We start from the raw sequence: 18,029 nt of genomic DNA, 5'->3' as shown, positions 1-18,029 counted from the left end.
CATTTTAGTTTTGCAGTTTGCTGACAGTAACCACCAGTATATATAGCAGTACGGTACGGAAGGCCACTGCTCTACCTACCTCTGTGTCGTCAAGTATACTATCCATCTAGATTCTATACCTGTGGTGCATTTTAGTTTTGCAGTTTGCTGACAGTGACCACCAGTATATATAGCAGTACGGTACGGAAGGCCACTGCTCTACCTACCTCTGTGTCGTCAAGTATACTATCCATCCATACCTGTGGTGCATTTCAGTTTTGCGCAGTATATATAGTAGTAGGCCATTGCTATTGATACTGGCATATAATTCCACACATTAAAAAATGGAGAACAAAAATGTGGAGGTTAAAATAGGGAAAGATCAAGATCCACTTCCACCTCGTGCTGAAGCTGCTGCCACTAGTCATGGCCGAGACGATGGAATGCCATAAACGTCGTCTGCCAAGGCCGATGCCCAATGTCATAGTAGAGAGCATGTAAAATCCAAAAAACAAAAGTTCAGTTAAATGACCCAAAAATCTAAATTAAAAGCGTCTGATGAGAAGCGTAAACTTGCCAATATGCCATTTACGACACGGAGTGGCAAGGAACGGCTGAGGCCTTGGCCTATGTTCATGGCTAGTGGTTCAGATTCACATGAGGATGGAAGCACTCATCCTCTCGCTAGAAAACTGCAGTGCCACTCCTAGATGGGCCAGGTGTTTGTGTCGGCCACTTGGGTCGCTTTGCTTAGTCACACAGCTACCTCATTGCACCTCTTTTTTTCTTTGCATTATGTGCTGTTTGGGGACTATTTTTTAAATCTGCCATCCTGTCTGACACTGCAGTGCCACTCCTAGATGGGCCAGGTGTTTGTGTCGGCCACTTGTGTCGCTTAGCTTAGTCACACAGCGACCTTGGTGCGCCTCTTTTTTTCTTTGCACTTTTTTTCTTTGCATCATGTGCTGTTTGGGGACTATTTTTTTGAAGTGCCATCCTGCCTGACACTGCAGTGCCACTCCTAGATGGGCCAGGTGTTTGTGTCGGCCACTTGTGTCACTTAGCTTAGTCACATAGCGACCTTGGTGCGCCTCTTTTTTTCTTTGCATCATGTGCTGTTTCGGGACTATTTTTTTGAAGTGCCATCCTGTCTGACACTGCAGTGCCACTCCTAGATGGGCCAGGTGTTTGTGTCGGCCACTTGTGTCGCTTAGCTTAGTCACATAGCGACCTTGGTGCGTCTCTTTTTTTCTTTGAATCATGTGCTGTTTGGGGACTATTTTTTTGAAGTGCCATCCTGTCTGACACTGCAGTGCCACTCCTAGATGGGCCAGGTGTTTGTGTCGGCCACTTGTGTCGCTTAGCTTAGTCACACAGCGACCTTGGTGCATCTCTTTTTTTCTTTGCATCATGTGCTGTTTGGGGACTATTTTTTTGAAGTGCCATCCTGTCTGACACTGCAGTGCCACTCCTAGATGGGCCAGGTGTTTGTGTCGGCCACTTGTGTCGCTTAGCTTAGTCACACAGCGACCTTGGTGCGCCTCTTTTTTTCTTTGCATCATGTGCTGTTTGGGGACTATTTTTTTGAAGTGCCATCCTGCCTGACACTGCAGTGCCACTCCTAGATGGGCCAGGTGTTTGTGTCGGCCACTTGTGTCGCTTAGCTTAGCCATCCAGCGACCTCAGTGCAAATTTTAGGACTAAAAATAATATTGTGAGGTGTGAGGTGTTCAGAATAGACTGAAAATGGGTGTAAATTATGGTTATTGAGGTTAATAATACTATGGGATCAAAATGACCCCCAAATTCTATGATTTAAGCTGTTTTTGAGGGTTTTTTGTAAAAAAACACCCGAATCCAAAACACACCCGAATCCGACAAAAAAAATTCAGGGAGGTTTTGGCAAAACGCGTCCGAATCCAAAACACGGCCGCGGAACCGAATCCAAAACCAAAACCCGAAAAATTTCCAGTGCACATCTCTAGTAAAAACGGTGAACTAGAAATACTTGCAGCAAGCAAACAGTATGATATTATAGGCATTACTGAAACTTGGTGGGATGAATCTCATGATTGGACAGTCAATCTAGAGGGCTATACACTGTTTAGGAGAGACAGAATAAATAAAAAGGGTGGAGGGGTGTGTCTTTACGTAAAGCCGTTTTTAAAACCTGATATACGGGAAGATATTCAGGAGGGGACTGTAGACACTGTCGAGACATTATGGGTAGAAATTGCATGCGGGGAAAAAGGAATAAAAAAGTTAGTATTGGGTGTATGCTATAGACCGCCTGGTATCAACGCATCTGATGAGGAATTGTTACTAAAGCAAATTGAAAGAGCAACAGGAGTAGGAGACATAGTAGTGATGGGAGATTTTAACTATCCAGAGATAAACTGGAAAAACGATTCATGTGATACTGCTAGGGGCAATATGTTTTTAAACACACTTAATGATAACTACGTAGTTCAACTAATTGAGGAACCAACTAGGTACAATGCAATCTTAGACCTGGTATTAACAAATAATGGGGATTTGGTATCAGGTATTATAGTAGGGGAACCCATAGGAAACAGCGACCACAATATGGTCACATTCAGTATCAGTTTCCATAAACAGCCCTATACTGGCTCAACTAGGACTCTAAACTTTAGCAAAGCAAATTTTGAAAAGATGAGGGTATTTTTCAGGGATATTGAATGGGAAGGTTTGTTTTTAGGAAAAAATACTACGGAGAAATGGGAGGTACTAAAATTCCTGCTAGCTAAAAATACACTCAAATTTATTCCTACGAGCAGCAAAAAAAGGAATAAAAATCATAAACCGATGTGGCTTAACAAAAAGATAAAGGAACTTATGGGCAAGAAAAGGCGAGCATTTAAAAAATACAAATCTGACGGGGAAGCAGAGTCATTTCAGCACTATAAGGAATGTAACAAAAATATGCAAAAAGGAAATAAAAGCGGCTAAAGTAGAAACTGAATAACTAGTAGCAAAGGAAAAAAAAAGCGAATCCCAAAAAATTCTTTAAATACATTAATAGCAAGAGATTAAAGAAGGAGAGTATAGGCCCTTTAAAAGACAAGTTGGGAGTTTTAAGCAAAAATGATCATGACATAGCGGACACACTAAATGAGTTTTTTTCAACAGTATTTACTAGAGAGGACCCAATACAGGGACTAACACATAATCTCAATAATGAGAATATCCCACTGATAGGTACTTATTTAAGCGAGGAAGTAGTCTGTGACCGATTAAAACATTTAAAGATTAATAAGTCACCAGATCCCGATGGTATTCACCCAAGGGTTCTAATGGAGCTTCACTCTGAACTTGCAAAACCGCTATTTTTGATCTTTAAGGATTCAGTAATATCAGGTATGGTTCCCAAAGACTGGCGTATAGCGGAAGTAGTGCCTATATTCAAAAAGGGAAGTAAAGCTGAACCAGGTAATTATAGACCAGTTACTCTTACATCTATAGTGGGGAAAGTATTGGAAGGTATTCTAAGAGATAGTATTCAGAAGTTCCTTGAAGTCAATAAGGTCATTAAAAGGAATCAACATGGGTTTATGAAGGACAGATCCTGTCAAACCAACTTACTTGGCTTTTATGAAACAGTAAGCGCAAACCTAGATCAGGGTAAAGAGGTGGATGTAATCTTTTTAGATTTTGCCAAAGCGTTTGACACTGTACCACACATGAGACTTATCTACAAGCTACAAGAATCAGGGCTAGGAAGCACAATATGCACTTGGGTCAAAAACTGGTTAGATAATAGGGAGCAGCGCGTTGTGGTTAATGGATCTTTTTCAACTTGGACTGAAGTGCCAAGTGGTGTGCTGCAAGGCTCAGTATTAGGACCGCTATTGTTCAATATTTTCATTAACGACCTAACAGAAGGTCTAGAGAGCATGGTGTAAATTTTTGCAGATGATACCAAATTAAGTAAAGTTATAAATACGGAGGGGGATGCTGAGTCGCTTCAGAATGACTTAGCTAAAGCTTGGGCAGCGAAATGGAGAATGCGCTTCAATACAGATAAGTGTAAGGTAATGCACTGTGGTAACAAGAACAAAAATAACACCTACCTACTAAATGGGGTAAAATTAGGGGATTCTGTACTGGAAAAGGACTTAGGTGTCCTCATAGATAGCAAACTAAGCAGTAGTACCCAAAGTAGGACAGCAGCAAAGAAGGCTAATAAGATATTAGCATGCATAAAACGGGGAATTTATGCTAGGGACGAGAGTATTATACTCCCGTTATATAAATCACTTGTGAGGCCACACCATGAATACTGTGTACAATTCTGGGCACCTTACTACAAAAAGGATATCCTGGAGCTAGAAAAGGTTCAAAGGCGGGCGACCAAACTAATTAAGGGTATGGAGACGCTGGAATACGAGGAAAGGCTTGCAAGACTAGGCATGTTTACACTGGAAAAGAGATTAAGAGGGGACATGATCAACATTTACAAATATATAAGGGGACAATATACAGATCTTGCGCAGGACCTGTTTTTGGTTAGATCAACACAGAGAACTCGTGGACACTCGCTCAGGTTAGAGGAGAGGAGATTCCACACAATACGGCGTAAAGGCTTTTTTACGGTAAGGACGATACGTGTTTGGAATTCCCTGCCTGAGGGAGTTGTAATGGCCAACTCAGTCAACACCTTTAAGAATGGGTTAGATAAATTCCTAATGGATAAGGATATCCAGGGTTACGGGGCATAGTCACGCACTATGGTTATTATAAAAAAGAGGGGTTAATCGGAACGGCAGTCAGCAACTTCAGTCAAAATTTTATACAAAATAATTGTGCATAGGAGAACACAAATAGGTTGAACCCGATGGACAATTGTCTTTTTTCAACCTTAGATACTATGTTAAAGAATAGTATAAAATAGTAAAATGCTATAACTGTAGCACCCACAGAACAAAGAAGATAATGTACAGAATGTTTAATTAGAAACGATTGGTAATTTTTTGTTTTTACTTTTTGTTGACCCATAGTAGAAATAAAGCAAATATCTGTATCAAAACAGTTTGATAGAAGTAAACCCTGCTTTGTTTTATTAACTACAAAAGGCTTGGCAAGCAGCCAGCACATCTTAGGGGCAATGAAAGAAGAACTCTAGGCTTGGGTTTGGTACCACAGGTATTTTGTTATTATGACGGGGTACCCTAACAACCCCCCTCACCACCTGCCCTCTCTTTATTACTTAGCATAGTAACTACTCTGCAACACGCAACTCTGCATTTTTGAATAGAGTCCAACCACAAAGTTCTCATTCCCTTTCCTGCAGACCTTCCAGTCCCACACACCTTTACCTATTAGGACTATGTTAATGTTTATGTTTCATTCTTGTAAAAAAAACTTTTTTTACTTTTTAACCACATTTTTTTCTATTATTAATATTCTTTTTTTTTCACTTGTACTACAATAGTATGCTGGGAGTAAAATAAAAAAAAAAGAACTCTAGTCAAATGTGCTATAGAAAAGAAGACAGATTATTGCTTTCCTCACCACAGTAAGTTTGGGAGCTTATATCTCAATTGTATTTTTCTTGGTGATCTTAGTAATGTAACTTCTGTATGACCTTTGTTGTATGGGCCTGATTCATATTTGTATGCAAACCCAATGGTTTGCGTACAAATCCAATTTTTGGGGGTATACACAGGCAGCACCCGGCACCATTCTTCAAAATGGGGGTGTATTGTCCCTGTTTTGAAGGCGTGAGGGATGCAGAGCCAGACGCAGACTTCCGGGACCCCCGGTGTCCGGATTCTATGGCCAACTTGAGTAGACTTCAGTATATGAAGACTTGCTGGTACCTGTAACAATCGCGAATCACGACTTATGGTCACCATGGCGATCCAAAGCTACATCCTCAGAAGCAGGAGTCAGATCCTCACTACTGCTTCAAGGGGGCATCTATCTCCAACAGACGCCTTATGCTGAATTAGAATTTTGATTAGTTGGAATTGCACAGCTGCTTCATTGTGGCTGTGCAATTCCAGACAAACATGAATTGGCCCCAATTTTACTTATGTACCTTTAGACTAATGTTTCATACCTGCTATTATAAATTAAGAGTGCAAACGAAGGTATCCCATGTCCAGGACTCCTTCAGCTCGTACTGTGCTAAACACTGCATTGTCTAGTAATGGTCTGTTTCTCCATGGATCGAATATATTTGAATGAGTAAGACAAAAGGTGCATTGTACTGAGAATGCTTGCTGGAAAGGCTGCAGTGCTGTCAAATCAGTATTCTCAAATCACTTTAGCACTTGCTGTATGCATTCCACTTTCTCCAGTATGTTGCTCCCATAAGAACAGCCAGTCGAGGCAGTGATGAGTTCAACAGGAACATAAGGGGACATGAGCAACTCACAGCATGGTACTGCCAACCCCTTGTAGTTCCACAACTCACAGTATAGCACTGCGAAACCCTTGTAGCTCCACAACTCCAATATGGTACTGCAAAACGCTTGTAGCTCCACAACTCACAGTGTGGCACTGCCAAACCCTTGTAGCTGTACAGCTCACAGTATGGCACTGTGAAACCCTTGCAGCTCTACAACTCACAGTATGGCACTGCCAAACCCTTGAAGCTCCATATAAATAAAAAATAATAATATGTCAGTAGAGAATGTTTATTTTTATTAAAACATTTTTTTACTCAGCCTCTTCTTTAAAAAATGTTTAAACGGTCTAATAATATTTTGGAATCCATTAATGCTCCAAAGAAACCGATACATATAAAGGCTGCTTTCCCATAACACAGAAGAAAAATACCAGTGCTTTTGAAATCATCTTATTTATAGCTGGAGGAATTACCAAAAAATAAAATGTTGTGGATTTACCATTGAGGATCAAGGAAAAAGGGGGCAATGTGTTACAGAGGGTGAATTATACTTGGCATGTAGATTACCAGGTATGCTTGCAGCTAGATCCCAGTTATATCTTACCTACACACACGCGTCCATCAAGTCCGACTGCAAGACCAGGGAAGCATTCACACCTGAAGGAACCTTCTGTGTTTACACAGTGGCCATTCATGCAGATGCCTGCTATTTCACACTCATCAATATCTGCAATGGTAAGGGCAAACAGTTAGTAGGTAATATACAGTGTTGATATAGGTTTCCTATCAATTGAAGCAATAAAACCAAACAAAACGGAGTTCCCTTATTGCTGTGTGCTCTGTGGTAACAATAATAACATAAGATTTAATATGTGTAATTACTTTTCAGGGCCGATAGAAGCAGACGTGTTACTTGACTTTGCCTCTTAAGTTTGACTGCAGACCCCCTTGCTAACTCTAATATTATCAATTAAAGCAGACATAGAGGGGCAGTTCAATTAGTGGTGATGGTCACGAGGTGTATGCATTCTGAAAGTTAATCCGATACATCTTAGCTCTGTGAATGACTGCTGCCTTACAACCTCCCGTATCACCAATTCCCACTCTCACATTCAGGATTTCTCCAGGTCACATCTAGCCTCTGGAATGCCCTCCCTCGCTCTATTGGGCTTTCATCCTGCCTCAAAGCCCTCAAACATGACCTTAAAACTCATTTATTTCATTCTAGCCTTCTACTCCAACGTGTAAGTATACTGTTTCTGCCTTTTTCTCCAATTTTTCCTTCCAATACCCCCTATAGATCACTTATTTGAGCAGGACCCTTTCCTTTTTGTCTTATCGACATATTTGTAATTATGTATTTATATGTAATTGCTACCTTGTTTGTATTAGCCTGCTCTGTACTTATTAGTCTGCTACTGTAATTCGTTATTGGCAGTTGTTTTCCCCTTGTCTGGCACTATGGAACCCTTGTGATGCCTTATGATTAAACAGTACTACCACCGCCACCACTAATAATAATAATAATAATAAATTGTCATTTTTCTTTACAACTAATAGAGGTGCACAGGGAAAAATGTAATGTTGGGGTGTCCTAATAAGTAGTAATGTGCACAGCCGTACATGACTGTACATTGGCGGTCATTCCGAGTTGTTCGCTCGTTGCCGATTTTTGCAACGGAGCGATTAATGCAAAAATGCGCATGGTACGCAAGTATTTTAGCACAAAACTTTGTAGATTTACTCACGTCCGAACAAAGAATTTTCATCGTTGAAGTGATCGGAGTGTGATTGACAGGAAGTGGGTGTTTCTGGGTGGAAACTGACCGTTTTCTGTGAGTGTGCGGAAAAACGCAGGCGTGCCAGAATAAAACGCGGGAGTGGCTGGAGAAACGGGGGAGTGGCTGGCCGAACGCAGGGCGTGTTTGTGACGTCAAACCAGGATCGAAACGGGCTGAGCTGATCGCAGTGTAGGAGTAAGTCTCGAGCTACTCAGAAACTGCTAAGAATTTCTATTCGCAATTCTGCTAATCTTTCATTCGCAATTCTACTAAGCTAAGATACACTCCCAGAGGACGGCGGCCTAGCGTGTGCAATGCTGCTAAAATCTGCTAGCGAGCGAACAACTCGGAATGAGGGCCATTGATGCTTATTGAAATGTTTAAAATAGTTTACTAATTGCATATACCAAAACAACAATACTGATCTGATTGTGTTACACTGAAGGTTACCAAGTGTTTTCATCTTGTTGTGTTTTTAGCTTTGCAGTAAATCATTACAAGTATAGAAATAAATTATATATACAATGTTACCATGTAAACAAGCTAGACCGCAACACAGAACAAATCTGTGCAATGTACAACACTGCTGACCTTAAAAGGACAAAATAAGTATGAAACACCTCTATTCCTTTCTTTAATCTCTGGCTTATGGCCACAACACACACTCGCAATATCCAAGCTCACTCCAACTGTATTTTATTAATAGATTGTAACTGTAAAAAAATCACTAAGCACATAAGAAGAGTATTCAAAGCTTGTCCAGTATTTATAAACACCAATGCTAACAAGTATATGTCAGACAAATTGTAAGAAAAATATCTAAAATGTATAAATACGCCATACTCTCATAAAACATATTTAACTAAAAATCAGTATTACATATCTTTGTAACCTTATATGACCACAGATACATTTTGAGTGATGGAATAGACAAAGAAGGTGAATTTCTGTGAGTGGCTACAGATGAAGATAATAGCCAACATCTCCTTCTCTATAAATACCCCACAGATCCAGCATTATTGATATCGGTGATGGTCAACAGGTGGCAGTCTGCACCACGTGGTGTCCTCCATGGACTCTGGACTGAAAGCAATAATGTTTAAAAGGGTATTAATTGGTGACTATTAAACCAGTAATGGTTGGTCACTGGTACTCCCTGTGGGAGCATGTATGAAGGACGTGATGCGGTTATGTGACCGCCAGTCACAATACAGACGCCAGGATCCTGGCATCTGAAAGTGCCGCCGGTCGGCATGCCGCCCAACAGTGACTATTCCCACAACAATACCCACTGAGTGGGAATAGAACCTGTGGCAAGCCCAGCGAGCCCGCAAGGTGCTTCACTGCGCTCCCCTTCCCCCCACCCCACCCCTGTCGGCCATGTAACAGCTGGAATCCCGCCATTGGTATTGTAACCGCCAGTCCCCTGACCGCTGGTCACACATACCAGACCCAAAAGACTGAGTGTGATGTGAGCATTTCTGGAGTACATGTGGAATCAGGACTGGGGGCATATGGGTAAAGGGGGCTAGTAAGTACGATTCTGTGGCAAGCGGAAGATTCAGGTAACATGGTTAGCTGATATTTGGCACGTGGAATAAGTATGGGGTATGTGGGCATATAACAGGCCTGTAGAGGATATGGGAATGATGTTTGGATCTGTTTTTCTAACTGAGATTAAGGGGAATGTACGGCCTTTTAAAGGTTATAGGGCCACACATGCCCCTCAATGATTTATATCTTACGGTGGAGTTGTTTATTTCTGTTGACCGTGAAAATAACAAAAAACTGATGTTTGGAGACAACTGTATCCAGAAAACTTTGTACATCAGATTCTGCTTGGCAGGATGTAACCATAAAAAACAAAACATACTTCTCCAAACTAACAACCTAATATCATCTTACTCTGGGGGACCCTTTCACGGAGCCAGTAATACATGGCAATGTAACGTTCATTTGATAACAATTAAGATTCCTTGGATATTTCTGGTCTTTAACATTCATATTGTGTCAATATTGTATTCTTACGCTGGTGACTTAGATAAATGTATTGTACACATATGTGGACACGTGGTCTTTATTTATCCTTGACTCATTTGTAATAGTCAATTAGACAGATTCTGTAATTTGTAATTGTTGATTAAGATATTATCTTGTACAACAAAAATAAATGAATGCACTGTCTTTCTTCTATAAAGCGAAAAAGAAAAATTTCAGACAGAACAAAGGCCCTCATTCCGAGTTGTTCGCTCGGTATTTTTCATCGCATCGCAGTGAAAATCCGCTTAGTACGCATGCGCAATGTTCGCACTGCGACTGCGCCAAGTAACTTTACTATGAAGAAAGTATTTTTACTCACGGCTTTTTCTTCGCTCCGGCGAACGTAATGTGATTGACAGGAAATGGGTGTTACTGGGCGGAAACACGGCGTTTCAGGGGCGTGTGGCTGAAAACGCTACCGTTTCCGGAAAAAACGCAGGAGTGGCCGGGGAAACGGTGGGAGTGCCTGGGCGAACGCTGGGTGTGTTTGTGACGTCAACCAGGAACGACAAGCACTGAAATGATCGCACAGGCAGAGTAAGTCTGGAGCTACTCTGAAACTGCTAAGTAGTTAGTAATCGCATTATTGCGAATACATCGGTCGCAATTTTATGAAGCTAAGATTCACTCCCAGTAGGCGGCGGCTTAGCGTGTGTAACTCTGCTAAAATCGCCTTGCGACCGATCAACTCGGAATGAGGGCCAAAGTGACACAAGAAAACCAGATAAACCACAATTATTTGGCTGCATATGTGTCTCTGTTTCATGATGGTGGCTTAGAGGGAGTGAACCGAGACATCAAACTGTTTGCACAGCACCACATTCCCGCCGGACTCAAAGTGACAATCTCACATACATATGCAAAATGACAAATGAGCACACGTTGACTTTCATAACAATGACAGAGCAAGATGCAATCTCTTATGTTTTGGGGGAAAAGAATCTGAAGATATGTGCCATCTCAGCCGGAATCTCAGGAGGTGCACGAGAACAGCCGCTGTGATTAGAGTGCTTAGTTAGCATAGGATTCTAACTAGCTGTCTACATATAGTAAAGACAGGAAGTTTATGCAGAGAAATAATGATCTCCAAATTGCTAGGGACATTCCCTGGCAGTCTAGTTGTGGACTGGACTAAAGGCCTTGAGATGACAGTCTATGGAAGATATAAACTGGTAAACTGGACCAAAATGACTTTAGTACATACCTGTGCAAAAACGTCCATTTGGTGCAAGCTGGAAGCCAGGTTTGCAAATACATTTAAAACTTCCATCTTCATTAATGCACATTCCATTTAAGCACATGTTTCTCACACTGCATTCATCCATATCTGAAAAAAACACAATCAGTTTATTGTATATCATTATGATTATTTAAAATATATTATTAGAGCAACTGTTTATTTTTTTGCTTTTTTTGTTTTGTTTCTCCAGTCCGGGGCTTCCCAACCACAGTCCTCAAGGCACACTAACAGTTCAGGGTTTTAAGGAAAGCCATACTTGAGCACAGGTGACTTAATTAATTTGATTAACATCTGTGCTTAAGTATGGACATCGCTAAGGGCTAGATGCATCATCGCTTGGAGAGTGATAAAATGGAGAGCGAAAAAGCACCAGCCAATCAGCTCCTAACTGCCATGTCACAGGCCCTGTTTGAAAAATGATAGTTAGGAGCTGATTGGCTGGTACTTTATCACTTTCCATTTTATCACACTCCAAGCGATGATGCATCCAGCCCAATAACCTGGACTTTTAAGATGGGTACACACATTCCCAATCAGCTGAGCAGTGTACCCAGCATGAGCCCCTGTGAGAGGAGGCTGCAGAGCTGGAAGTGAAAGTGAGACGGCACCTCTGTGGGGGTCGGGAGATCGTATAAGATGTGACCTCCTAATTCCAAACATTGCACAAGCGTTATAAGCCATTTATCAGCTAACGCTCCTGCATCGGCACTGCATACACACCTATACAATCATTGGCCATTCATCCGATATCATGTACCCGTCTTAAGTTTGCCTTGGGAACTGAGAATGGAAAAGCACTGCTCCAGTCCCACTAGATCCCCTAACAGGACTACTACAGAGATCTTGCCTCATATTTTTTGTACCTTATTATGTCACCTTTCATCTGTCACATTCCATTTACTAATAGATAGGACTTAAGCTGACATATGTATAGAAGTGCTTCCCAGACATCCAAGCAATGTGTGCGTGGGGCTAGGGAGTAAGCATTGGGGCTGGGCCTCTCTGTCTTGGCAATGAGCCCTATTACACCCAGTCCCAAGGGGGTAGTTTTAAAATCTCTATAACTGTCTGTGTTGTTTCACTAAGGCTGTCTTATTAACCCTTCACATGCTGACCAGATGATATTATCCTTCACCAAGAAGGTCTAATAAGTGTGAAATAGACTGTTCTCAGATAGAACCAGTGGTTAAAGTGGGCCGGAACGGGGCGGAACTGCGTTCCGTCACCTCTAATTGCAGGCGGAACCAGTTCCGCCTCCGCCCGCCCACAGCATCAGGTCCCTTCTGCATTGTAAAGGTGACAGCGCCCGCCAGCCAATCCCGGCTGGCGGACCGGCTGCAGCACCAATTAAAAGAAGGGGCGGCTTTTTTAAAATCTGGCGTGAGCCAATCACGGCTCGCGGACTGCCAGCCTATGAGAAGCTGCCAAGTGGCAGCTTCTCATTAGCTGCCAGTCTGGGAGCCGTGAATGGCGCACAATCAGTGGGATCCCTGGTAGGCTGGTCCGTTGTCCCTTAAGTGGCTTACACTCATCCTCCGCCGGGATGGCTGCCGCGAATGGGGCTCGGCTACGATCGCGGCAGCGTTAGGAGGAAGCTTTTATGTGCACAAGCTCTGGTGTGTCGTTACACCCCTTCCCTCTCCCCTGACAAGAAGGGGGTGCGCAGTGCCGCTGTTGCTGTTGTGCTCTGGGGCTCTGCTGCGGCGTCCACGGAATGACAACCAGTGCGGGCAGGCTCACTGTCTGGCTGCGCTGGCAGAAAGAAAGGAGGGGAGGGCCGCAAGGAGGGAAAAGAGGCTGGTGCCTGCCTCAGTCCACCCACCTTATCCGTGCACTGATAGTATGTGCGGGGCCTCGCTGTGTTCACCAGAGGCAGGTGCAAGCAGTGGCAGACAGCGCACCAGGCAGACTCTGATTGACATTTCCTCACAGGTCAGCTGGAGGAGAGCAAGGCAAGTGTGCTGTTGTTGGTAGCTGCACAGGGTCAGGCTGGACGGCAGTGTGTATAATATGCGACTCGAGGCCAGCAGTCACTGAGTTAGGAATGTCAGCAGCATGAACAGATCCATGGCTCAACTTATGGAGGAGACCACACTGCCTATTATTGCTGTATCTGATAGTTCCCACCTCAGCCTGTGATAGCAGGGACCTTGGTGATCAGAAAAAGTTACATATGTCTCTTCACTTGCAGTCCGTGTACACAGCCTAGTACAGTAAGTTACAGTACGGGCCCCCTGCTTCCCATGTTGCTTGTACAGATAATTATCTTTTTCTACCCAGATGCAAGGGGCATACAGTGGGCATGAGGGGAAGCAGCAGGGTGATGGGGAATGTCCTGTGGACTCTGGGGGCACACAGGGGACATGTGGGGAAGTAGGGCAACGGGGGGCACATAGGATGCTTGTGGTAAAGCATGTTTGTTCGTGTGTGTACCTATGTGTGTATTTGTATAGCTGTGTATGTGGCTATGTGTGTGTATATATGTGGCTATGTGTGTATAAGTTGTATAATGTGTGTGTGTATATGCTGTGTGTATATCTGGTTGGGTGTGTATTTGTATATATGTGAGTGCGTGTATATGTGGCTGTGAGTGTATACCTGGACTGGGCCGAGGGGGGGGCAATATAAACTTTTTCGCCTCCGGGCGTCTGGTAATAATTTATGCACCTGCTGGAGACCAACACGTTGCACAGTTATAAAATTTTGTGTGGCCACACCCCTTCCTCGTGAGGCCACACCCCTTTTTGCGGCGCGCGCGCGCTATCCGGGAGCAGTCGTGGGGGAGGTGAGTTCCCCCACCTCTCCAGGACCACTTTAAGCCCTGGATAGAACTTATATAACACACTACAATATTTTAAAACAGAAGGGCTGCCATGTAAATGGCATTTCCCATAAACCTATTCTGTATAGGAGTGGCTCTTTCCTGCATTGTCCACAGACAGCAGTATAATATCTCCCTAAATACTTCTCACTTTTACAGGGAGTAACTCTTTAAACAGTTCATTCTTACAATTAAAATGTTGTTGTAACTTATTATGGAGAACAATAAAAACATGAGTTTAAAATCATCAGTATACAATGGGCCTTTATAACATTGATTGCTAAATGAAGGAAATGATTAATCCAGGTAAAACATAGTCAGTGCTGTTTCTTGGGCCGGGCGAGCCACGCAGAGGCCGGGGCGGGGGGATCCCCTGACAACGAGCAAGTAATGGGGTATTGCATTAGGGACATAATATGGTGACAGGGGCCTAATATGGTGTCAGGGGAATTACAGTTGGGGCATAATATGGAGTCAGGGGCATGTGAGGGCATAATATGGTGTCAGGGGAATGTGGGGGCATAATTTGGTGTCAGGGGCATTACAGTGGTGACATAATATGGTGACAGGGGCAAAACTGTGGGTGCTTAATATGGTGACAGGGGGAATTACTGTGTGGGGCATAATACGATGTCAGGGCCATTACTGTGGTGGATTAATATGGGGCAAGAGGCAGTACTGTGTGGGGCATAATATGGTGTCAGGGGCATTACTGTGGTGGATTAATATGGGGCAAGGGGCAGTACTGTGTGGGGCATAATATGGTGTCAGGGGCATTACTGTGGTGGATTAATATGGGGCGAGGGACATTACTGTGTGGGGCATAATATGGTGTAAGGGGCACTATGTTGGTGAAAAGTAGCCTTGTCCTGCAAGCCCACACCCATTTCGGCAAAGCGCACCGATTACAGCGAGGCAACGCCCCCTTTTGGGGTACAGAAATGTTAGTTTTTTATATGTATGGGGGGGGGGGGGTGACTTTTTTTAGTGCTCGCACTGGGAGCCAAACAGTCTAGAAACGGCCCTGGACGTAGTTATTGTATAATAGATGTAAGATCACTTCTCTATTACCCTTGTAGAAGTGTGTCAGGAATCTCACAAACTTTATTTCCTTATTATTGCATGGTTTACAAAACCTGCTGCACCCATATAGAAGCAAAATGGGCTCAATTGTTGCTTATAAAGTGGACATCCCTGGAAATGTAGCTGTATTCAGTTACTACCATACAATACAATAGTAGTTCTTGATGCTATAATAGTCTTAATCCAAGGCACCACTTTCAGGGCTATACAACTCTCACAATTGCCCAGTCTATGGGGTATATGCAATTAGCGGCGAATCGCGGCCGTTTTTTAATTCGACACAATTCGACCGTCTAATTTCGGCAAGTGGGTGCCGAAATTGACCATATTCAATCAAAAACGGATTCGACAGTCCCGCTGACGAAAAACGGCCGATTTGACGGATTTTGTTCCGATTTTTAAAAAAACGGGAAAAAACCCGAAAAAAAATTGCGTGGGGTCCCCCCTCCAAAGCATAACCAGCCTCGGGCTCTTCGAGCTGGTCCTGGTTCTAAAAATCCGGGGGGAAAATTAACAGGGGATCCCCCGTATTTTTAAAACCAGCACCGGGCTCTGCGCCTGGTGCTGGTGCAAAAAATACGGGGGACAAAAAGAGTAGGGGTCCCCCGTATTTTTTTACACCAGCATCGGGCTCCACTAGCTGGACAGATAATGCCACAGCCGGGGGTCACTTTTATACAGCGCCCTGCGGCCATGGCATTAAATATCCAACTAGTCACCCCTGGCCGGGGTACCCAGGGGGAGTGAAGACCCCTTCAATCAAGGGGTCCCCCCCCCAGCCACCCAAGGGCCAGGGGTGAAGCCCAAGGCTGTCCCCCCCATCCAAGCGCTGCGGATGGGAGGCTGATAGCCTTGAGAAAATGACAATATTGTTTTTTCCTGTAGTACTACAAGTCCCAGCAAGCCTCCCCCGCAAGCTGGTACTTGGAGAACCACAAGTACCAGCATGCGGGAGAAAAACGGGCCCGCTGGTACCTGTAGTACTACTGGAAAAAAATACCCAAATAAAAACAGGAGACACACACCTTGAGAGTAAAACTTTATTGCACACCTGCCGACACACACATACTTACCTATGTTGACCCGCCGACTGCCACGTCTCCTGATCCGACGATCCGGGGTACCTGTGAATAAAATTATACTCACCTAAATCCAGTGTCCAGATATAAATCCTTGTACTTGGCAAAAAAAATAAACGAACACTTGACCAGCGGACTGAAAGGGGTCCCATGTTTACACATGGGACCCCTTTCCCCGAATGCCAGGACCCCACGTGACTCCTGTCACAGAGGTCCCTTCAGCCAATCAGGAAGCGCTACGTCGTTGCACTCACCTGATTGGCTGTATGCGCGTGTGAGCTCAGACAGCGCATCGCACAGCTCCCTCCATTACTTTCAATGGTGGGAACTTTGCCGTCAGCGGTGGGGTTACCCGCGGTCAGCCGCTGACCACGGGTGACCTCACCGCTAACCGCAAAGTTCCCACCATTGAGTATAATGGAGAGGCTTTGCGATGCGCTGTCTGACAGCTCAGACGTGCAGCCAATCAGCAGAGTGCCAGGACGTTGCGCTCGCTGATTGGCTTAAGAGACCTTTCTGTGACAGCAGTCACGGGGGGAGTCTCTGCATTCGGGGAAAGGGGTCCCATGTGTAAACATGGGACCCCTTTCAGTCCGCTGGTCCGGGTGTTCGTTTATTTTTTTTGCCAAGTACGAGGATTTATATCTGGACACTGGATTGAGGTGAGTATAATTTTATTCACAGGTACCCCGGATCGTCGGATCAGGAGACGTGGCAGTCGGCGGGTCAACATAGGTAAGTATGTGTGTGTCGGCAGGTGTGCAATAAAGTTTTACTCTCAAGGTGTGTGTCTCCTGTTTTTATTTGGGTATGTTTGTTTCAGTAGTACTACAGGTACCAGCGGGCCCATTTTTCTCCCGCATGCTGGTACTTGTGGTTCTCCAAGTACCAGCTTGCGGGGGAGGCTTTCTGGGACTTGTAGTACTACAGGAAAAAACAATATTCTTGTCATTTTCTCAAGGCTATCAGCCCCCAATCCGCAGCCCTTGGATGGGGGGGACAGCCTTGGGCTTCACCCCTGGCCCTTGGGTGGCTGGGGGGGGACCCCTTGATTGAAGGGGTCCCCACTCCCCTAGGGTACCCCAGCCAGGGGTGACTAGTTGGATATTTAATGCCACGGCCGCAGGGCGCTGTATAAAAGTGACCCCCGGCTGTGGCATTATCTGTCCAGCTAGTGGAGCCCGATGCTGGTGTAAAAAATACGGGGGACCCCTACTCTTTTTGTCCCCCGTATTTTTTGCACCAGCACCAGGCGCAGAGCCCGGTGCTGGTTTTAAAAATACGGGGGATCCCCTGTCCATTTTCCCCCCGGATTTTTTAGAACCAGCCCGAGGCTGGTTATGCTTTGGAGGGGGGACCCCACGCCATTTTTTTCCGGGATTTTACCATTCCATCTAAAAAAAAATATATATATATTTTTAAAAATATATAAATAATACTTGTGCCTCCCAAAAAGACAAAGCAAGTACCTAATCCCTTCTAATATAAATAGATATGCTATTACCAATAAAAAAAACACCCAAAAAAAACATGTTTTAATTTTTTTTTATTAGATTCACCCACCAAAGTGTGGCAGATTGAAAATGACGAATTTACTGTCTAAAAGCACTGTTGTCGAATTTCCAAACTTCAA

General features: G+C 43.9%; 1 protein-coding gene across 3 annotated transcripts in view; it reads right to left on the bottom strand.

The window, feature by feature from the left end:
- Positions 1–18,029, bottom strand: part of FBN1 (fibrillin 1) — a 343,784-nt gene that overhangs the window by 127,245 nt on the left and 198,510 nt on the right. For all 3 annotated transcript variants that reach the window (XM_063926051.1, XM_063926050.1, XM_063926049.1), the window contains exons 15-16: positions 11,378–11,500; positions 6,957–7,079 (exon numbers count right to left, since the gene is read on the bottom strand). In XM_063926051.1, the coding sequence (XP_063782121.1) occupies positions 6,957–7,079; positions 11,378–11,500 (246 nt within the window). The remainder of the gene's footprint in view (positions 1–6,956; positions 7,080–11,377; positions 11,501–18,029) is intronic.

This window comes from Pseudophryne corroboree, chromosome 6 (assembly GCF_028390025.1).
Source record: "Pseudophryne corroboree isolate aPseCor3 chromosome 6, aPseCor3.hap2, whole genome shotgun sequence".
Classification (NCBI taxonomy): Eukaryota; Metazoa; Chordata; class Amphibia; order Anura; family Myobatrachidae; genus Pseudophryne; species Pseudophryne corroboree.
This window is presented reverse-complemented; position numbering and strand designations above follow the sequence as displayed.